Here is a 23357-nt window from a genome sequence, read left to right on the forward strand (position 1 = left end):
ACAGTGCTTCCTCGGTGGAGAGTCACAGTGTGGAGTTGACCTTGCGCTCATTATTCACAGACAGTATCTCGGTTTGAGGGGTATGTGAAAGTGTGTGAATGTGCACGTATGCATAATGCAAGCTGTACATGCAAAGTTCCTGCCTCAAATGCTAAATCCGAGCTCTGTCTCTTACACATTCACAAGCCGTGTGCAGTCTTAGGGAATATTAGTTTAAACCATAATGGAACCTCATGTAACATGTATGTGACAGGTCAGGATGGATGTCTTTTTATTGCATCGTGAGGAAAAGAGCTGTGTGATATTTGGTCAGTGAGAGATGAGCATTGGAAAGGTTGAGTGCTCCCTGTGGAAAGTGAATAGTTCAAGGAGTTAACATAAAGTTTCAGCCATCTCTGCAGCCTTCATCATATTAAAGATGATCTGATGATGGCCAAAACATAATTTTATTTGATCTCAATAAAGTATTCATTTTCCTGAGTGAGCGTTGCACCTTTTATGAAGTTCTCTATGATTAGATTTTTATGGCTTGTTCCTCCTCTCAGGTCTCTGAGCACAAAGCTACTACTGTTCATTATAGGGATGGAGAAGCCATTAAAGAATATATTGTCATAGGCTGTCGTTGACCAAGAAATAAATTATTCCTCTAACTGGTAACATTTATCATCCGAATAAGCAATTCATGTCACTTACAATACTGAGCTTTTTATAGAAAATAATAAATACTGTGTACAACAAATATTCACAGAATATTTTTCAGTTATATCTGTAGGACAGCACAGGCAGTTTACTACCCTGAGATTCCTCAGTAGTGTTGTACAGCATTAGCCTGCCTGGCAGACAGATACGCAGTGTAGGGTATGCAGTCTATAAATGGGTGCCCTAGTTTGGTTTGGGAGTGTATGTTACAATTATGCAGCCTGGGGCCATTGCTCACCTGTGATGGGATGACATTTCTGAGATGCAGTTCATCTGTAACGGCTAAATGACCCAGGCTAAATGATTCTGCCCATTTCCTCCCCTGCCCAGAGACAGGTGTCCTGTGTAAATGTATCATCACCATTTCCAGCAGGGCAGGCTAGGAAAACGCCCCAGATTCCTGCACTGTTGGGTGCTAGAATTGGTAGTCTGCTGCAGATGGGCAGGACCTCAAACAGAAAGTCAGGTTAGCGTTGCAATACTTCAACTCCCTGCAAATGGTCAAATCTAACAACTCAAAAGGTTACCTTTACAAAGACACCAAAGAAATGAAAGCTGACAGTCCTACCATATGATGGTTGTATTGCTTCTGCAATCCTTTGGTCAAGTGCTCAAAGCTAACTGTTTACATGAAATCAGACATGCACCCATCTATAGCTGCCAGTAAAATGCATCTCAGTATATGCACATATCCTTACTGAATGCTGCAGCTTTGTCTGTTACAACAGACGCCCAGTTGTTATGCACCATCGTTCACTTCTTTTGTGGGTTTACTGTTGTTCAGGCAGGATCCCTCATGGGAGGTATTATAAAGGGTAGAATAAAAGAACTTGCTTTGCTTCAGGTAAAATGCTTCCTAGTCACATAACAGAGCTAAATATGAAATATGAGGGAAAACAGCTGTATTGCAACGCTAGGCACAGGTGAACAGGAAATGAAAAATGACTAAGTGTAAATTAAAAAATTACAATAATGAAAGGTACGTTAATGGTAGATTAGAAAAATCAAAGCTGGTGTTTCCTGGAGCATTTTTTTTATTATCATACCTGCCTATCTGTACTCACTTTGACCGAGACTTAATCAAAAGTCTTCAAAGGATTGCATTGTTCATTCTTAACTGCCCAATCAGGTGAGGGCTATTCAAGGCTGGCATTGAGGCGTTGACCCCAGGCAGAATCGTGACGATGGGATCCTTGTTCTCCAGAAATCTTTAACAGAGTTCAATACGCTGAATTCCACTACTGTGGGGACATTGTGAAGCAGCTGCAATTGCTGGAATCTGAGTGGCCCTTGGTGCTACTGTACTACTGTGCTACTTAGTGCTACTGCACAAAAATGCTAACATTGCCTATACACTGTCAGCAGTGTGTGTGTATGTGTGTGTGTGTGCGGTTGTGTGTGTGCATGTGTGTGTGTGTGTGTGTGTGTGTGTGTGTGTGTGTGTGTGTGTGTGTGTGTCTGTGTGTGTGTGTGTGTGTCTGTGTGTGTTTGCGTGTGTGTATGTATGTGTGTGTTTGCACGCGCATCTGTGTGTGTTTGCGTGTGTGTATGTGTGTGTGTGTGTGTTTTATATCAGTTACAGGCTCTTTTATGAGCAAAGCAGGGTGGGTGCTTCCACCCTGTAACCCTCATTGCGTGAATAATGTACTACGATCTAGCCTAGCAATGCAGATAAGTTCCTCTGGCAGGTGTTCAGAGGTACGGCTGTCTGTGAATACGTAGCAATCATCCTATAATCTGCCAAGAGATGGCAAAAGGCAGACGTGTAATCACAGGTGCTGACAGATGAGCAGCATAGCAAGGTGAGGCATTGCTGGCGAGGCATTCCGTACTGCATCCTGAATCTCACCACACGTCTTGTGGAACAAGGGCTAGTGATCTATTCCAAAATCCTGTGTGCTCTCCTGTGAACCTCCTGCCTCTAGTTGCAGATTCTTCAGAAATGCAACCCAGTTGAAAAATAGGCTTCTAAACCCAGAGCAAAAACATCTGACATTGTGGCTCCTCATCCACTGTTTCTTCAATAGGGCTAGTTTGCCTTGATGTGCAATCGACTCTGACTGGTCCACTGTGCTGATTTTTGGTCTTGCAATGACCTGATATGCAGCATTAGCCACATGAACCACATTTGCAGCTATGGCAGAATTGCCAGCGCTGGCAGCGCTTGTAGAACTGGCAAAACTAGAAACGCTGGCAGTGGCGCTGATGCTGGCACCAACATAGCCCTGCATACAGAGCCGGGCTGTTGACCTGCCTCAAGTGGACAGCTGGATGTGGCAAATGATGCGTTTTGACCTTGTAGAGAATTTGGAGGGAAAAACTGGGGAAAAATACTCCCAATGTTGCCTTTTTAGGCGGTGTCACTTGGCCTGTGTCTGCCATACAGATGCTCTGAATCCTGTCTCTGGATCAAGTCAGCAGGCCAGAGTTTGCTTTTCACACATCAGTGTGCAAATGAGTTGCTCCCTTGCTTTCCAAACCCAAATGAAGTGCTAAAATTACAGGACTGAGAACTAATTGATAACAGCAGCAGCCTATAATAACAACTGCATAGGTAAACACTATGCTTAACTCACATTTCAGCACTCAGTAATGAATACATTAAAGTACAATTTATGCCTTTCAGTGTTTGTTGTTAGGGTATTTATTGTCATTTTCAAGCTATAATATGTTGACAATGGAGAAAAAAGACAAGGCATCAGTCCTTTTTTAATTCACTTACATTTTAATGTTCAAAACCTGACATCTTGAACATTAGATTACAATTCAATAATGGAACTCACTAGCAGTGTGCAGTTTCCACTTTCAGGAAATCATATACATAGTTCACTGAGCTGTGTCTCTTCTCTGTAAATGTTTCAACATTTTGTTTAAGAAATCTTTATTAAAAATTCTGGGTGATTAAACATTCATGAAATCTATGAAAAATGTATGGAATGCTTTAAACATTTACTAAATCCATGAAACATCTTGTCAAACATTTATGAAATGGTTAAATATTTGTGAATAAATAAAACACATACTTAATGTATGAAACATTTTGTAAAGGAAACACATGGATATTTGCCAGTCTGGATTTGTTCATACTGTAAAGAAGTTTGTCCTGCATTGCTAGTAATTTAAGGTCTTGTTTGCCTTCTTTTATGTGACCTTTAATTAGCAATATTCCTTTCAAAATCATCAAGGGCTCATCGATGGCAGTGAGCAGTGGCACCACTTTTTAAATTGGTGAAGAAAATTTGGAAAGAATTAGCATTAGCATTGTCTGCCTTAGTGTTATGCCAGAAAGGTCCACATTTAGTGGATTATCTGTGTTATGAATGCAGGTTTCATTCAGGAGTAGTTAAGGACATCACATACAAGTTGTTCTGAAAATTATTAACCTGATTAACAATGTTGAAAATAGCTGGCTAACTTAGGAACGACACATTAAAAAAAGCACAGGAAAGGCGCATATGACAACCACTGCGCATAAAATTGGCATGTTTATGGTTATATACTGTAGATGGCTAGCTGCAAATTTGGGTTAGGGTTAGGGTTACTAAACTAGTTTCAAATTAGTCTCCTAATGGTTATATACTGTAAGTAACTATTTGCATTTGGTAAAATTCTGTATTCTCCAATATTCATCAACTACGCACATGCTCTTCTTAAAATGTCAGTGTATAATCTCTAACAATATAACATTTTTTTTTTCTCGAAGTACAATGTTAGGACAGAAAATTTTACATTTACTTATTTGAAACCTGCAGGATATAACTGGCCTGTACTGATTCATGGAGACAAGATAGCAGTGTCTGTGTTTTAGCACGTCACTCAAACTGCATTTTGTTCATGAAGTATGTTCGGTATGTGGAGGTGGCTGACACAGCCAGGGCATTACCCCGATCCACCAGAGAAGTTCATTCCCGGCTGTACGCACGTCAGTTTAGTCCTCCCTGAGCAAGTGAGTTAATGGACTGTGTGTTCCCGTACTTGCACGTGATGCAGGAAATGGGAGCATGAGGATAACAGGAGGCATATCTGGGATGAAAGACCTTAACAGCTGAAAGAAGGTGAAAGAATATATACATTGAATGTAAGAGCATACCAACGGGGAGAATGATGTGGACGGGTGGTTATCACTGGCACACTGGCAGTCCGTGATGAGGACATTGAGGTATCTGAAAAAAGAATTGCACCTATATGCCATCTCTCCTTTGGGCTTTAATGCAATTTAGCTGAAATGTCTTATTAAACATCGAGAGCAGTAGGTTGACGGGCAGCAAATTTTTTTGATGAAGTATACTGATTTAAATAGCAGGGTCTCTGAGACGATAGCACAGATCTGTGCATCCCTGCCCAGCAACAGTGATACCCTTTCAACTGACACCACACACACACACACACACACACACTGAAGCTGCAGCATGGGAAGGCAACAGGAGAGACAAACTGAAGACTAGCAGATGATGGCTGAGAGTGGCTGTGGGGGTTTATAATCACATGTTCACTCTGGTAAGAGGTGAATGGATGTTACTACCTCATCGGCCCTCCAGCGTTTTATAGCCCACGTTATTGTGTTATCACTACACTATTTTGTTACCACCACAAACAGTGCAATTAGGCCTCCATCACCATCTCTGCTGCCCAACACAAAACCTGTTTGCTGTCACCATATCGACCAGACCTGATATGGAAGATCACAAAACACAAAAAAATCCTCACCTTCCAGATGGAGAGACATGGGTATTCTCTTCAACTAGAAATGGCCATCCCTGTGTCCCCACCTTACCCTGTCTGATTTTCTTCTCTCAACATCATTTTTTCTTCTTTTCTTCTTCAGTTTTTCTTTTTCTCAACAACATTTAAGGTGACCACAAAACCACATCGGTACAAGGACAGACATACTTCTCTTTTGTAAGGCAGTGTTACAATACACTGTCCATGTCATTCTTAATATGGTACTTACAATGTAGGCTGCTTTATGCAACATATCAAATGTTTTGACACCTACGGGAAAGTTGTGAACCCTCTACCTCTCTGTCTAGTATTGTCAGGAAGGGATAAAACAAACCAAATGTCAGCAATCTCCAGCTATAATTCCAAAACGTGTATTGATCCTCTGTTTCTGACTCACTGCCAAAGTGAGGGGCGACTCACTGTGGTGTTGTGACACTCCTTCCAGCGGATAGCATCAACAGCCACCCGGCAGTCTTCTTGGAGAAAGATTTGAGCCCAGGAGCTCCAGCCCCCCCTTCCTCCTCAGAGCTCAAAGACAGCGGGACCCTGGGGGGCACCCCGCGTCGGGCCAGCCTGACCAGCGTCGACAGCGAGGCATCAGACTGCTCTGTCAGCAAACTGGGAAGCACCATCGCCAACAGTGAGTGAGATGGCTTCAGTCGTCTTGCACAGGAATACACGCTGGTTTTCAACTGCTATTATTCATCAGCGACCATCACACACTTCATCCTCAAAATGTGATTCCTTGGCCAATCAGAGTAAAGCATGACACTTTTGGAGAGGTTTTTGAAGGACCAGTTTTCACAGTTGGGTGTGACTATGCATGGTTTGATGAGAGTAACGTTGGAACATTCCAGGGCCAGTACTGACCTAAAGCCAATCAATAGTGTGGTTTTATATATACTGCACTATTGAGTTATTTTATGTTATACTTGCCTGGTATGAAATACAGAAAAAAAGTTTCCTGTTGGGATAATAAAGTATTCATATATCTTTGGGATTAATTCAAATGCAGAATTAGGGCAAGGCCAAGACAGCCCTCTTCAGTAGTGGAGCATACTAATGCTTTAAAGGAGTACTGGAGCACAATACCACCAGCTCTCTACTAAAAACTATTTGAGTAGCTTCCACAACACATTGAAACACACTACTGCTGTATTGGAATAAAGACATATTTTATTCTTGACTGCCCATGTCCTATGACTCTTGGTAGGAGAGTGTATATTGATTTAGATGTGGTAATGTCTGGTACCCTTTTGTGGTTTCGCTGGTTCTGCTTGTAGTAGATCAATGAATCAGGCACCAAATAGGGTTTTAAAGTTTCTGGCCAATGAATGGCATTTTTTCAATTACATTTAAATTTTTAATCCTGATCTTTTAATCCATTTTTTTTAAATGAATCAATGCATATGTAAAGAACAAATTCACTATGAGAAACAGAAGCTTTATCTCACACAACTTGACATTGGCTTTACAAAACTGGCTGTTTATCTTAGATGAAATATATCAAGTATATTAAACAACGATGCATCTCATAAACCTGTTACCCTGCCATCAGGCACCAATAAAACTGATATTTATGATCATGTCTCTGTCAAGGACAAAAGTTATAAACAGAGAGACTGAAGAATGGCTTACAATGAATAATAAAGTGCTTAATTAAAACAGTCAGGCTTTTTGTAGCTGTGCTGTGTGGTAATGTGTATGTCTTTGTTTGATTATACACGTGCTCTAGTCTTCCTGTTGTTTGACCTTTACACATCTTTAGTTCTCTCCATTATTTCCCAGTGTTCTCCCTGTCTTGCTCTATTAACATAAAATATTTAACTCCCCCTTTCCCCATCAACCCCTACAATTCCACACTCTGTTGTTCACTACTGAACTGTTTTTCTTCTCTTTCTCTCTCCCCCTCTCTCTCTTTCTTACTCCTGCCCTCTCTCTCCCCCTCTCTTATTCCCTCTCTCTTGTTCTCTCTCTCACTCCCTGTCTCTCTCTCTCTCTCTCTCACCCGTCCCCTCTTTCTTTCTCTTGCAGTCTCCGGTACCTGGTGGGGGTCCAAGCGGTTGGACTACGCTCTTTACTGCCCAGATGTTCTGACCGCCTTCCCCACTGTGGCTCTGCCCCATCTTTTCCACGCCTCCTACTGGGAGTCCACTGACGTTGTGGCCTTTATACTCAGACAGGTACACCTCACACACATATTCCTCAACCACAAGTCTAAACCCCGACATCACATTCCTACATTTCTATCACTGCTGAAATGCTACAAGTTCTATCAGTGCTGTTAAATGGGGTCGCCAGATTGATATTCAGAATTGTATTATGTACTAAAATAATGGGGCCAAATGCTATAATGTTTGTATTTTATCATGTTCCTTTGAAAATGTGTTGTCCATTGTGCACAGTTATCCTGCCCCTAAGAAGCCACCGTGTTCTCTTTCACAAAGAGTACCAGATTGGCTGTTACAGTGAGGTCACGCGTTTCAGCGAAATGAAGGACTTCAGCGTTAGTCTCCAAGTCTGTAGATCTGTCTGTAGTCTGGGATCAGTGCGTCCCGGCAGAGACCGGGTGCGTGGCAAGGATCTGCGCACCTTTGGGCTTGCGTTTTACAGCAGCTTCTCTGGTCAGATCCACATTTCCCACAAAATACCATTCCCTGCACAGTCAGCGCTTCACTTTTTTATTCAAGGTCTCTAATCTCAAAAGTCGATGGAACACGAGAGAACAAAAAGCAATGGAATAAATTGTATGTTTCGCTGTATAATTTCCATTCCATGGAACACGTGTTTAATCTTTTGAGCCCGGGCGCTGTGCGTATCCGGCTGCTGATTTCGTGGCCAGCCCAGGGTCAGCTCCTTTTGTGCTTCATTGCTCGCAGCCATGAATAAATTGAGCTCTATTTTGCCCCAAATCTGCAGCTACCTCACCAGGGCTGTCATTTCACAAAGCGGCCGATTCACGTCGAGTACATGAAAGGTATAAATGGACATCTTTCTCCAAAAGGTGCAGAATGCTCAAATGCAGCACCCCTCCCCCCACCGCATCCCTGTCTCGCACAGTTTACCTCAGGCCTCTTTAGAAGGCTGGTGTGAAACGCGTACGCTTGCAGCTGCATCCCAGGTCATCCCTGACAGTCTGCAAGTCTGTGCTGATACTCGATATACATTTTTTTTTGACGGGTCGGCCGCTGCTTAGACAGCATAACGGCCTGGTCCCCCCAGTTGCAGGTTAAGCTTGAGACGGTCGATGGGGCACCGGATTAGCGTTAGCAGGGCAGGGTGGCCGTGGCGTGACGCGTTGTCTGTGTCGTCTGGCAGGTGATGCGGTGCGACTGCGTGAAGGCCCAGGAGGCGGACAGCACCGACTCCGCCCCCTGCTCCTCCTCCAGCCCACGGGAGAAGTGGCTCCGCAGACGGACGCATGTGAAGCTGAGGGTAAGAGCACGAAACCCCCAAATTACCTGACAGCCGCCGCAAAACTCAGCATTCAATTAATGCAATCTGGCCAAATACACTGCACACAAGTATATACAGTACCAGTCAAATGTTTGGACACGCCTGGTTAAAATAACATGCATTCAAACACATTTTGCTCTAAAGACTTATGCCTCAATTCTCGAAATTAGTTTCTTAGACAAATATAAATAGTGAAGTTGATGCCTATGTATGAATTTCTTTCCAAAATATTTTTGCCTACGTTGAGGAATCTAAAATCTAAGCTAGTTTCAATTTGTTTAACACTGTTTTGGTCACTGCATAATTCCATTTGTGTTATTTCATAGTTTTGATGTCTCTATTGTTATTCTAAAATTTTCTATATTCTATGTCAAAAATAGTAAAAATAAAGAAAAAGCCTTATATGAGGAGACTATCCAAACTTTTGGCTGGTACTGCATATAGGCATGTAGCACCCACGCTCAAACAGAGGAGTCAATGACTGCCATAAATGGTGAATGAAAAGCTGTGAAGTCAGTGACTCCTTTCAGTCAAAGTGAAATAGCTCTTCTCCAAGGACTCTCACAGGCTGTCTGAGTTGGCTGCAATCTCTGTTTGGCTAAAAATATGCTTCACCTTGAAGCTCTGAGAGAAGCGCTACAATAAGCGCAGCGGCCATACCTATTGTAGCAAAGGCCATGAATCTATTTCTGTTTCTCTCCATTCAGACCAGATGTGCTTTGTGAAAGGATTTCAGTCTCAGTGGTGTTTATTTTGGTTACATTCATCTTATATAAAAGCAACTTTCTATTGATACACTGTATTTCCAAACATTATTTTGCTTTATTTATCAGACTGTGTTTAAGAAGTGAAGGTGGTACAAGGCCTCTACTGCTTTGGCACAGCAATGCTCAAAACACATAGATATAGGATGGCCAATGGAGTGCAACTCTGAGTAAGTGATGAAGAGTGATCACGGATTAAAAAGCGCCTAAATTCACTCATAAGTGGAACAAATTGGCTTCATTGTGCCGGGGACAGGGGTGGGTCGATTGACCATGGTTTCCTCACCTCACAGACACCCCGCAATTTGACAGACACCTGTGAGTTCCTGATGATGTCAACATAGTATCCTCAATCTTCCAAGGAGCACCCACTCCATTGTAGTGCGCTGGGTAAAAAAAAAAAATTTGTTGGCTGCATTGGAGTGAGTCAGAGGATTGCATCCTACTTACTTCTGTGCTCCTTTGCAGATGCAGGGTTTGACATGGTGAGATGGGCCTAGTGTACAATTACTGACTCCAAAAATATAGGGTGTTGCATGAAGGGGAAAAGGCACCGAAAGTCTAATCTCTAAACATGAAGAAATGACTGAGTAGTGGTGCCTGAAGATTACCTTGCTGGTCGAAAGCTGCCGCACTTTCTCTGAGTCAGGTATTGATGCCGCATTCTGCCAGCTCTAATTTGTGGTTGTGCTGCTGTCTCAGCTCTGGGCCGAAAAGTCTCTGCGTATGAAGGGCTCATATCTGCAGAGGAGGGGGTTCACTGGAGCTTCTCCACGTCTTAACGCTGCAGCTGTGGGTCTGAGGCAGTTTTCGCAGAGGCAGCGAGGCCTCTGAGCCCCAGCCGAGCCCTAGCCGAGCCTGTGAGGGTCTTGCCCAGGTGTTGGGCCTGGCCCTGTGGGAGGTAGCTCTCCCCCCCGGTGGCCAGAAGCGCCATGGCTCCGGCTCCGCTGCGTGACACTCTCAGATTAATTATCGACCGCGTAAAGCAAACCAATTTGCAAAATCGCTTAAAGCCTGGAGATGTTTAACCGCCTCATTGGACGGCAAATCAACTCCGTCTGTTCCATCGGTTTAGTGTTGCCCAAAAACAATTAGCAGCCCTTAAACGGGAAAGCCCACACATCATACGGTGCCCATTGCTCCATTGTGTTTAAGTATGTTCTCCATGTATGCTGAATGGGAGATTTGTGGACTATATTTCATCTCTTAGAGGAAAAAAGTCCCCAACCATGTTCCTGGGGCACGCTGTGCAAGCTTGTTTTCGTTCGAGCCGAGCGCTCAATTAATTAGCTTTGATTGAGCCGTAAAGGATGTTAATTAGCTTATTGTTAATTAGGTCTAGGCCGACACAGAGCATGGTGCCATGTCTGTCTTGTGATTCTGATTGACACGGCCTCTGTGATGACCTGAAGACCAACCCCCTGGTTAACATATTTGCCAGGCTGATGTTAGGAAAAGCTGGGACACACTCTGCGACATCAGGTTCATTAACCTGTGAGCAGGTGTTTGAAACACCCCTGTGTTGTGCAAGCCTAACTCAGAAGGGCTCAGAAAAAAACAGCAGGGCTTCATTCCCTTTAATTTTCTCATTAAAATCGCACTGTATCAGCAAAGATTTGGGGATTTAGGTTCTGCAAGATCAGAGGTATTTAAAGCGCTCTCTGGAATGAAGCGTGTCGGACAGGAGCTGCTTTGCCTCGGGAAGCGTGGTGGTGCTGTGGCGTCCTCTTCTGGTGGAGAGGCCAATTTGCATCCTTACTGATGCACAGGCTGAACTGCTGTGGTTCTTTGAACGAGACCTGCTGAGGAGACTTCAGTGATGTCACACTTGTAAATCCAACCATCCACAGGTTTCCATTGTTTTTTTTTTTAATTATTCAACATGGTTAGCTTCATCAGGAAAACTGGTGAACATGGGAAGAAACAACTTTACTGTACATTTTAGTGAATACATAAACGTAACGTTTAGTTTTGGGGTTGGACTCTGCCTCTTTGGGGTACCACTCATCCAGGAGATATGCACTGGGCACCTAGAAGACAGCATGGGGGAGGGGGGGCGGCATAGGGGAGGCTGAGTGGCTGCTACTCCTGAAAATGACAAAATCATCGACCGCAGACAGACTAAACAGTGCGGCGCTGAGCACCCACTGACTCCTGACATTTGCCTTTCCAATAAGCCACTCCTCTGAGTGGAGCTCTCCACGGCGAGTGGCGAGACGCGGCTGGCAGCGGCACAGGATGTTCTGTGATTACGCAGATAAATGTGGCTGTGTGTGTGAGCGGCGGGAGCGCACTTTCGCCACATTACACTGGAGGCGTCCCTCTCAGTGTGCCTGTGCGGCGTGACCTCCTTTGCTTTGTCGAGGACAGGGGGAAATAATTATGTGTCCTCTAGAGATGAGATGCATGCCCCCTGTTACTCTAGTGTATGTCTGCACCGCCACCATCACCAGGAACGTTACAGTCCTAATGCGTTCTCGGCCAAAATTGCACATGGAAATTATGGCATGTGCGGCAAAGGATTAAAATGGACATTTCATCCCTTATAACAGTAGTGGATGTTAAGAAGATGTGGATTAAGAGGGTCAGAAGTCTTGTATCTTATGTGCAGTAACAGTAACAGAGAGAGGATGACAGCCAGCCTATGGCTGTAGGCATCACTGCAGGCAGCAGTGCATGCTGGGAGGCAGCAGGGCGGGTGCCAAAACAGAGAGGATGTGTGTGTGTGTGTGTGTGTGTGTGTGTGTGTGTGTGTGTGTGAATGTGTGTGTTTGTGTGTGTGTGTGTGTTTTTGTGTGCGTGTGTGTGTGTTGCTGTGATAGGGAAACCCAGGACCTGTCAGCAAGAATGTGCTGGGAGTCATTCACACTGGAAAAAGTGCTGGATGGAAGAGTCAGCACAAAAAGGACAGTCATTTTGGCCAGTATGGATAGATATATGGACCAATGTTCATTTACGCTAGAGAAATACCAAAATGCCCATGAGCACACAGTAAGGTCTGCCACAGTGGCATCATGCTTTGAGATGATGATTGTATAGATCTATAGCTCTCCAAGGTGAAGAAATCTGTTAAAAAGCCCAGAGAAATGCCAGCTTCACCGGTGCATCTACATTACTCTCCAAACATATTCATACTCGAAATAGTACTAAAATACATGCAAAAAGAGAAAAATGCTATATATTTGAAATTTTTAATTAATTATTTAATTAAGTATTAATTATTATTTTAACTTTTGCACAAAGTCATAATGCTCAGAGTAAAGAATTTTAGTCCAGAAAATGAGAGGGTCACTTTTATCCACACCCCTGTAGGTAGCATTTTGTAAGTCCTACTTAGGCATGGATTTATACTGATAAAATGCCCCCTGTATTGTTTCATAAGGTGGTTCTGGCACTTCTGAGTTCATTTTTCTTGGTAGAATTACTGTAGGTTATTTAGATATTTTGGCTTTGCTATATGAACTGCTTTCTTGAGTTTAAGCCACAATGGCTCAATTGAGGCCTGGAGATGAAGATGTGCAGTTGAGAACAGATTTTGTGCCTAGTTAACCATTTCTTTATGTATGTGGATTGTTGTTGTGATAGCAAATTCATTTTCAGCCAAGCTGGAGCTTCTTGGCAGGTTCTTGGCCAAAATATTCTTGTCCGTGTTCAAGCTCATTTCCCCTTCTTTCTTAACAAGAGCTCAGTTTGACATTCAGATGTATTGTAGTGTGCAAAGCCAAGGCACTTCTTTCTGTGTTTTTAGAAGAGGCTATTTTTTGTAACCTGGCCATGAATGCACCATTAATGTGGGTGTCACTGAATGGTAATTTTTGGCACTTTGTATCTGAAGATGCCATTTATTTTGGCAATGTTTGCCCCTCTGAATCACCTGCCTCTTTCTTTTAGATCTTGTTTTTGTTTCAATTTAATCAGGAGTATGAATACATATGAAGCCACTGTATTTACCAAAATAGCCCTTTTAAAGAATGTCTACTAGGTGACACAACAAGGGATTTGTGAAATTGTTTCTTCTGGCAGGGTTTCCTTTACTTAATCCATTAAGAGATGGCAACAGACCACAGAAGCTGGGATTCAAACCCTTGAGAAGAAATTCGGTGTCTGCAGCTAACATTTTAATTGTAGAATGTATGACCTAATTCAAAGTGGTGAACTAAAACAGAGTCTGCAGATATTTTTACTGTCAGTTGTGTCAGCATGCAGTGAGACAGCACAGCACAAATAAAGAAAAAGGAACCAGGCAAAATCTTCCATTTTTAACGTGCGCTTAGCCATCCACAAACACACACAGCCAGCTGCCACATCCACATTCGACTGCACATTTGGATTTAATCCAACATCAGTCAGATGATGGAAAATTTCTGACCCACTGGAGAGGCACAATATATTTTTTTAGGAATTTCTGAAATTTTTACAGACAACACACAATATTTATGCCATGGAGCTGAGAGAAATAACCCCTGCACACTCCTGTGTATAATCCCTGCACACTCCTGTATGCAATCCCTAAACATGTGACAACATGAAAACATGACAATTAGAAATCTTACTTTACACACCTGGTGTTCACATCATAATATTGCTAAATAGCAATACATGATATTGAAGAAGACCCTTCTTATTTTGTCTACAGTAGCTCCAGAGCTGTTTCCAGCTCCACAATGTCCAATGTGAAGGAGTCATGCAGCAATAACAGATGTGCAATTCATGTGCAATCACTCAAATGACAATGAAGAACAAATGAGTACAAAATGTCTCAAAGCTGATATGTAGCAACGTAGCATTTCCAAGCACAGACAAAAGTTTATATAGATCATTTGGAAAGCCTCTCTCTTGCTTGGCTCCATTTGTAATTCCACATATTTAATGGCACCAACCAACAGGCTATTGCAGATTGGAAGAAATGAGGTCATCCTCAAGAAAAAAAAAGCTGAATGGATCTGATAATGACTCGTTCATCTTGCAGAATGTGACTGCCAACCACAGAGTGAATGATGTCATTGCAACAGAGGACGGCCCACAGACCCTGGTTGGCAGGTTCATGTACGGCCCCCTGGACATGGTCACATTGACTGGAGAGAAGGTAATCACCTCAATCTGAACTCAGTCATGAACCGCAGAGATCAGAAAACACAGATGATTTGTGTAGGCACCTTAATCACATTGCACACTGTAGACTGTTAGGTGTTACTTGATGGATAATGTTCGGTGGTTTCAGTGCCAGTCCAACCCTCTCACCTCTGACCCCTCTCCCCCTTTTGACGCTCACGCAGGTGGACGTGTTCCTGATGACTCAGCCCCCTTCGGGGCGCTGGGTGCACTTTGACACCGAGGTGACCAACAGCAGCGGCCGAGTGTCCTACACCATCCCCCAGAGAAAAAGGCTGGCGGTGGGCGTGTACCCCGTCAAAATGGTGGTCAAGTGAGAGACGGCCTCCTCTCCCATTTTCATGCATATAATGTCAGGCTGTTTCCACAGCAATGATCCATCCCTGAACGAGATTTCCTCTGGGTGCTTTTTAGCATAGAGGTCCTTTTGGCATATCACACTCCTGGGGACAGTGCTAAAACTGTTCAATACTGAATGAGCTCTCTTTTTCTTTCTCTCGTAATATTGAATCCATGTTCCGCTTCACGGAAATGATATTACCGTGTGATGGCAGAGTTTGTACCCCGGGGGTCACCCCTCTGTGTCTCCCCCCTCAGGGGCGACCAGACGAGCGCGGAGGCCTTCCTGACGGTGCTGCCACGAGGGATGGAGTGTGTGGTGTTCAGCATCGACGGGTCCTTTGCCGCCAGTGTCTCCATCATGGGCAGCGATCCCAAGGTCCGCCCGGGGGCCGTGGATGTTGTCAGGTAACCACCGCAGGGGTGTATGTGTGCGCGCGCACGTGTGTGTGTATGTGTGTGTGTGTGTGTATGCACGCGCGTGCGTGCGTGTGTGTGGGTGTGCGCACGTGTGCATATGTGCATAAGGGACAGAGAGAGATGGAGGAAGGAAAGGAGGGGGCATCCACTGTAAGAGTGCTCAAATGTATTTACACAGAAATGCTTGTATATATACAATATGCAATATCCACAACATATAAATATATACGATAACCAATTTCCCCATGGGGACAAATAAAGTTTCTATTCTATTCTATTTTAACTAGTAGTGCCTCAGGGCAAGATGGAGTGGGAAATCAAGAAGGCAGAGAGAAAAATAACAAGTGCCTTTGTCTTTATTTAAAAGCTGAAGGTATAAAACATTAGACTTGGACTTCCTGGGAGCCATGTCATAGACAGGACACGTAATGGGGATGAGTGCAATATTATTGAATACTAATAGAAGGAGCTGAACAAACAAAAGAGGAGGATGGGTAGCCATGTACGTACAAGAAAACCTTAACATACAGGAAACTGAAGAAACTGGCGCTAATTAGGATATTTGGTTCAAATTAACTGTGAGAAATGAAATGCAAGAACATTGTGTAGGCCACTAGCATCAGACAGTAACAAGATGATAACATCTTAAAAAGAGTTGCGTTAATCATCTCTCTTTTACCTGGGAAGAGGTGTCACAACATGGAACATTCAAACACAAGCTGTTGAATACTGTAAAGAACTTTTTAAATGCAGCTGTTACCACCATTTGGATGTGTGTTTTTTTATATAATTATCCTGATACAATTTGCATTGCTTATGTAGTTGAGCCACCAAGGTCAAGCACCAACAATGTGCTCGCGTTTGATGAACACTGGCCACATCAAAGCCACCCCCTCCATCTGTAGTGTTAGTTAATTGTGATGACAGAAGATTTAACCAGTTTAGGCTGTGTGTCACTTCTAGACTGCAAAACTGTGAGTGAGAGGTAACTTCAAAGAAATTTCTCTCAGCATGGAGGGTAAATTGTTCTCAAAATTAAGGAAGAATAAGTTGGGTAAGCAGTCCCCAGTGTGGATAAATAAATCATTATGGAAGAGTTTAGGACAGGAGAAGAGACAGTTCAGGCAATAACAAGCCAGCATATTGCAAAATGCATGAGTGTTGAAAAAGGAAGAAAGGTGACCGAAAATCTCTGGAGGTATACATTGCTGAATCTGCAGAAAAGTTATCAAATTAAATTTAAAAATTTAATATAGCAAATAAAATTTAACTGCTGAATGAAATTTTAGCTTCTACAAGTGGGCAATAGTAATTTAAGGCAGGATTATTTTTATTAAATCAGTGTTGTGCTGTATGGAAAAGACTGAATGTTGAATGTAATAACTGACTGAAGGCCATCTGAGTCTAGACATTATGCCAAAAACAGTAAGAAAAAGGCACTTGAATGCTGGGATATGTAGTAAAATTACTGAGTACACATCAAAGGAGGTTATATTAATGTTACACAGTGTCATTGTCAGACTGAATTTGGAGTACCATGTCCAATTCTGGGCACCACAAAAAGGATAGCTCTCAGTGGATTACATTAGCCATTCCAAGCTGAGCTTTGAGAGCAGAACATGAGGGCAGAGGTGGAAATTATTAAAAGGAAAATTTCACTCTGACACTAAGACGTGTTTTATTCACACAGAGTTATTAATTCACGGAATAGCCTACCAGGACTCGTAGCAAAAGCAGAGACCCTTGGCGTGTTCAAGACCAAGCCTGACGCAGTGATAGACACACTCTAGATATACTCTGGTCTACATTAATGAGCAAAATGAAGCCTCGAGGGACCTGATAGAGTGACATGTATTTGCAATTCAACTTTCTTCTAAACTTGTATTCTAGTATGTCTGTATACGAAGACAATTGTTCTTTGTTTCGATCAAAGTGACTGCGGCTGTCAGCTGTGTCAGTAAAAAAAAAAAAAAAAAAAAAAACGCAGCCGCGGTGAGCTGTGCTTCCCTTTGTGCAGACACTGGCAGGACCTGGGCTACCTGATCATCTACATCACGGGCCGGCCGGACATGCAGAAGCAGCGCGTGGTGTCCTGGCTCTCCCAGCACAACTTCCCCCACGGCATGATCTTCTTCTCAGAGGGGCTGGTGCACGACCCCCTGCGCCAGAAGGCCATCTTCCTGAGAAACCTGGTGCAGGAGGTATGCGCGCGCCACGACGGAGCACACGAACTAAGAGAGCGTGCCAGCAGCGCTGGAAACCATGAATTACTGCGGATGTCAGTCACGCTAATCATTGTTATTACTTGTCGTTCTGCTTAGTGTCACATCAAGATTAACTCCGCCTATGGCTCCATGAAGGACATCTCCGTTTACAGCATGCTGGGGTTGAGTCCTACTCAGATCTACATTGTGGGAAGGCCTTCCAAAAAGTACCAGAATCAGTGCCAGGTAGGAATGCCCAATTCTTTTCTGGTTGATGTCTGAGGTCAAGCCAGGATTAGCTTGTTGAAGCTACGCTCGTAATGCATTCACACATGTATGCCAGTTTACCACCGAGACGTTCCTGCATTTGCACCCTTACATATGCACCTTCATTATACTCTTTCATGTCTTCTTTATCTGGCTGACTGCTCTCTCAAGTCCCCACCCCTCTCTCTGTCTAGTTTCACCCCTCTCTGACTTTCCAGGCTTGTCTCTCTTACTCTTCATCCCCTCTCTCTCTGACTACCTTTCTCTCTCCATCTCCCTCTTTCTCTTTCTCTCTCTCTTCATTTCCCATGTAACAAGGGCAGAGGGCATATACTCTTGCTGTGAGGGCTGAGGAGCTTGTGTTTGAATACTGTAGAGAGGAAATGTCTGTCCAAAGGATGTATTCAGGTTTTCCATTAGGACCAGCTGGGTCCACAAACTGATACTCCATGTACAGCAAAGATAGGGTCATGTCAGCCAGCAGAGAGAAAATTCTGGTCTGACACTGTTGCTTGTTTAACTTGAATGGGTCCACTTCTGTTCTCTTGTGCTGGAAGTTACTCTGGATAAAAGCACCTGCTAAATGTTTTCACAGTTTTATGACTGCTCGAGATTAATGCAGCTTTTTGTAAAATGGCCATTTTTGCAAGGGTTAGAGTATATATTTATTGGAATGTTTTCATCCTGAGTGTTCATTATAAAAAGGCATGCCAGGGGCTGAATGTTTTTGTGGATGTAGCTGATTCAGTGATCCTTCAAAGTAAAAACAGTATGATGAAAAGAATAGCTGTGTAAACTGTTGTACATCTGTTTATTCTTGTATTATAGAGTGATTTTAACTATTTCAAATTGCAAGAATTAATGAATAATGTGGAATACTTTGAAAAGACCTGGGGAGCTGCTGTTCTCTGTAGAAGCTGATAATCTGGAATTTCATGTGTAAATTTTTGCAAGTTTAGAAGGCTAGAGGGGGACCAAACACAGTTTAAACATCTTGTGTTCTTGCTTTGATCCACAGCTTATGTCAGATCACATTATCAAACTGTAACAATACTCTGAGGCCTGTGGTAAAAGGAAATGTGTAAATTAAACCCCCCCCCCCCCCTTATTTCTGCCTCCCCACCACCCCCTACCCTGCCACCTCCGCCCCATATCAGTTCCTGAGCGAGGGGTATGCGGCGCACCTGTCCTTCCTGCAGTTCCGCCAGCGGGCGCGCTCCAAGAAGAGCTCCTCGGTACGCATGGTGCTCCGCAAGGGCTCCTTCGGCCTGTCCGCCAAGTCGGACTTCCTGTGCAAACGCACGCACCTGCGGCGGGCCATGTCCGTGCAGCAGCCCGACCCCCCGAGCGCGCCCAACCCCAAGCCCGAGCGCGCCCAGAGCCAGCCCGAGTCCGACAAGGACCACGGGGGCGGCGGGGGCGGAGCGGGCGGCGGGGGCGACGGGGCGTGGCCGCGGGGGCTCACACACCGCGGGAACACCACGCCCTGATGGCGGCGGAGAGAGGGAGGCCGGGAGAGGAGGAGGACGAGGCCGTCCCCAGGGCCCGGGGTGAGTTCCCCCATTCTCATTATTACGCTCTAAGCTGAACACTAATACAAATTACTTTGTATGTTCTTTTTTTTTGACAGTTCATCAGTGTTTGTTTTTGCGCTTCATGTTTTGATGTAGCAGGGTCATCACAGATGAAATGGTACCTTAGGCAGTGTAATTTATAAAGCCACCAAAACAGCTCTTCAGATGGTGAAAGATTAGAATTTGTCTGAATGCATCCTCTTATGAATATCCATGCAATCTTTGATCGTATTTCTGGAGAGTGGAAGAGGTCTTTTATTTTCAAAGCAGACTGGCTGCTTCCAGTTTTCGCATTTAGAGAGCACGTCAGAAGTATGAATGGAAGTTTCTAATCACTACATTAATTAGAAATGGCTAATTACTAAACTAATGAAAGCCGTTACACAGCACAGGATCAGGTACAGATGGTCAGTTATGTTCGTGGGGTTTGTAGAGTTTGTAAAAACAATGGGTGATAAATTTCATCGACAGCACATTGAAAACACCACTAAAACAGTGCTTGACAAGATGGACAGATGAAAAATGTGGATGGTCAGCTTGTTCACATGACTGACTTCACTTTTTCAGGGGCACAGGATGGTTGTTAAGATGACTGTTAATGTGTTTTCCTTCCTCCATGACAATGGCATCTACACTGAGCTGTCTGTAAATATTTCACCTCCTTTAAGAAACATAATGCTTTGCCCAATTCAATTTTCAATAAAGATCTTTCACAAACACTCCTGCAGTAGATATCAAAGTTCACATCTCACAACTCCATTTGAGAAGTATATTCCTTTCTTAAATACAGTATATGTCTTGGAACTGTGCTTTTAATAAAGAATTACCTTCCAGGAATAACTAAACTCACCTATGCCTGCAAGGAAGAAAGATGTTTTAGAATTAAAGATCAAAGGGGTGTTAATTAAATAGCTTGGGGCAAAGGAGGCCATTCAATTTACTGAAAGGAAAGGGGCTCTGTCATGACAGTTTCCCCCTGATGAATTTGTACTGGTGCTGTAGGTGACAGCCCCACCCATACAGCACAGACATGGAGACCTCCTGTGTCCCTTGCAATGACAATATAGTGTCACTGTATATAGTGATACAGTTTTGCCTCACAGTTCAATGCCATGCAGTACACTGTGTAGAGTATGTGATGCTGGAGCGAAAAGCCAAAAGGGGTCCAGGCTGGCTTCAGATCCTAACCTTTGCTGTGCCTCCAGTTCCTTAAAGGGGCAGGGTAGAAGTGACTGTCTCTTTTCCACAGACTCTTGGCTTTTCATTGTGAGGAATCCCCAAGTGTTTTTAATTATTCTCTATAACAGCCTGCTTTGAAACGCACAGTCAAGGTTACGTATATAAATTATCTGATCATTGTTCCCTGTGTAGTGTTTACAGCTCAAAGGAATGCATTTGCTCCACAAAGACATTACAGGCGTTGAGCAAAAAGTACTTTTTGTGCACTGAAGCACTTTATGAAGCTATGATTTCATAAAGTCCATTAGAGGTTTTATTTTTTTTCCAGAGGATTTCACAATTGATTGTCAGTGAATTGGGCAGTACAACACTGAAGTCTTTCTCCTGATGTTGATTTCAGAAAAACACTGAAAGACTGTCAGCTGCGCTTAACTCTTCCCAGGGATGAGTGCAGGAATGACATTGTCCCACTGTGGGATATCTTCAGTCACTTCAGCCTGTGGATGGACACTATCCTCATCATACCCAGTGACCCTGTTTAATTTTGGACTCTTATACACTGTATTTGAAATTTATTTATAGAGGGGTTTGTTTGAGTTACCCAGGAACTCATCAGATTATTTTTTGCCTTAAATTGTTTTGTTTTTTTTGTCCTTGAGAAGGGGTTGTAAAATTTGTATTTTATTAATGTTTTTACTTCACCACAGTATTAGTTTTACGTTTATGAGATGCACTGTGTCCTATAAATTCTTATTTTTTCAGTATTTTATGTACATACAGATTATACACATTGACGTCTGTACATGTAACTAAGGTGTGAATTGCTGTGGAGGTCAAGCAGGACCAGGAGAAAGCTATCCTCCTGGGTGGCTGTCATTGTAGTTCAAACGGTCACATGCAGTGGAGCATCATGCTCCACAAGGATACTGTATACATAATTTCTTCAGTGTTAGCATATGCACCAAGAATTAGAATAGGATGGCATTACTCTTAAAATCTGTCTTAGTTTTCAGATTCTGTGGAATGTATATGAACATGACAACACCTCTCAATGAAGACGGAGATGCACAATGACACTTTGATTCAAACGGAGGTTTCCCGTTCAGATTCTGGGATCCACGTTACAGGAATGAAGTACTCCCCTCTAACTGTACAGTGTGTGTCTGGCCAGATGCCTCATAAAAGGACTTGTTTAGTGATAGCAGAACTGCTTGTTCATGGACACTAGGTCTTTATGCTATATGGATGCATTATTCTGATAATCTGTGTCCATTATTGCAAAATATAAGCAAGTGACTGCTATCGTGATACAAAAACAGAGAGGTTTTTGTTGGGATTAACTTGCTACTGTGGGAGCAGGCCCTTTAGCTTCCTCTCACACTGTGGTGACGTGAAAGAAAACCACCTCACACATCTCACAAACACATCAAACAGCAGCTCTGTTCTGTACCCGTGAACTATGCAAGGTGAGAAACCTTACCTTTGCGTGACCTTCAGAATCCAAGGACATCTGCAGAATACAATGTGTGAACAAAACCTCAGAGAAGGGTTATGAGGGTGTCCGTTTCGGGGTTTGTTTTGACTGACGCTGTCCCACAGCTCAGCGCAGTGCAGGGAACCCTTCTTTGACCTCTCTTACGGACTGCTGGTTTCCATGACACCGAGCTGAACCCCTGAGCGGTCAGACATGGACCTTGAAGCGGGTGTCAGACTCCCATCATATTTTTAGCTCAGATCCAGTGCCCTTGGAAACTGAAAATATAAATATAGCTGCATATATTTATTCTTGTGAACAATGTAAACACAGAAAACATTTACAAGGCAACTACTCAAAGGAACCACTCTGACTTCAGTTTCTAAATTTTATGGTGAATATAAGTGCTGTAATGTAAATTTTTCCTTTCCTTTTTGTTTTTCCAGCAGTCTAAACTATGTAATTTACAATGTAAAAATATAAATACACACAGTTGTTTTGTGGTTTAATAAAAATATGCTATAGAGACTTTATTAGAGATATTAAAATTTTACTTGTTTTTGTATGTTTACTGAATATTTTAATGTGAAAACACACCTGTTGATTGTACAGTATTAATTATTTTATATATACTGAAAGGCATTAAATACATGTTTATGGTGGTGCCTAGCTTCTCCCCAAAAATATGTACTTTAAAGTTAGTGCTGACAGATGTTCTCTACAGAGACTTAACATTACATTCACAAAATCCATGCAACCCACACTGGTCTGGGGATCGCAAGCTAATATCATTGACTGTACACAGGCTCACTTGCTGAAGTTATTTGTGTTCTCTGCTGCTTATGCACTGTTGACCATATAAAATACACGAAAAGATAAATGTTGACTTGGGCACAACCCTTTCAGAAGAGGCATAAGCACTGATAGACATGAATGGAGGATGCTGCTAATTTTTTAAAAAACGTGTAGTAAAAATATTGACCCAGTCATCACAGAGTTTGTATTTTTGGAAAACTGAAATGCATGATGCATTGCATGAAGGATGAAGATATCCATATGGTTGTGCATTTTTAATGCAATGCCTTTCAGTATATACGATTTGTAAATGAGTATCTGTTATTATATAATTACAATATGGGTCGTATAC

At 43.0% G+C, this 23357-nt stretch overlaps 1 protein-coding gene across 1 annotated transcript in view; it reads left to right on the forward strand.

Moving 5' to 3' along the window:
• Nucleotides 1-19698, forward strand: part of LOC118783537 (membrane-associated phosphatidylinositol transfer protein 3-like) — a 94872-nt gene extending 75174 nt beyond the window's left edge. The window contains exons 11-19 of the mRNA XM_036537458.1: nt 5867-6061; nt 7456-7604; nt 8740-8856; nt 14611-14727; nt 14918-15066; nt 15351-15500; nt 17530-17713; nt 17834-17962; nt 19141-19698. Coding sequence (XP_036393351.1) covers nt 5867-6061; nt 7456-7604; nt 8740-8856; nt 14611-14727; nt 14918-15066; nt 15351-15500; nt 17530-17713; nt 17834-17962; nt 19141-19473 — 1523 coding nt within the window. The 3' untranslated portion in view covers nt 19474-19698. The remainder of the gene's footprint in view (nt 1-5866; nt 6062-7455; nt 7605-8739; nt 8857-14610; nt 14728-14917; nt 15067-15350; nt 15501-17529; nt 17714-17833; nt 17963-19140) is intronic.
• Nucleotides 19699-23357: the final 3659 nt, after the last annotated feature.

Source organism: Megalops cyprinoides, chromosome 9 (genome assembly GCF_013368585.1).
Source record: "Megalops cyprinoides isolate fMegCyp1 chromosome 9, fMegCyp1.pri, whole genome shotgun sequence".
Lineage (NCBI taxonomy): Eukaryota > Metazoa > Chordata > Actinopteri > Elopiformes > Megalopidae > Megalops > Megalops cyprinoides.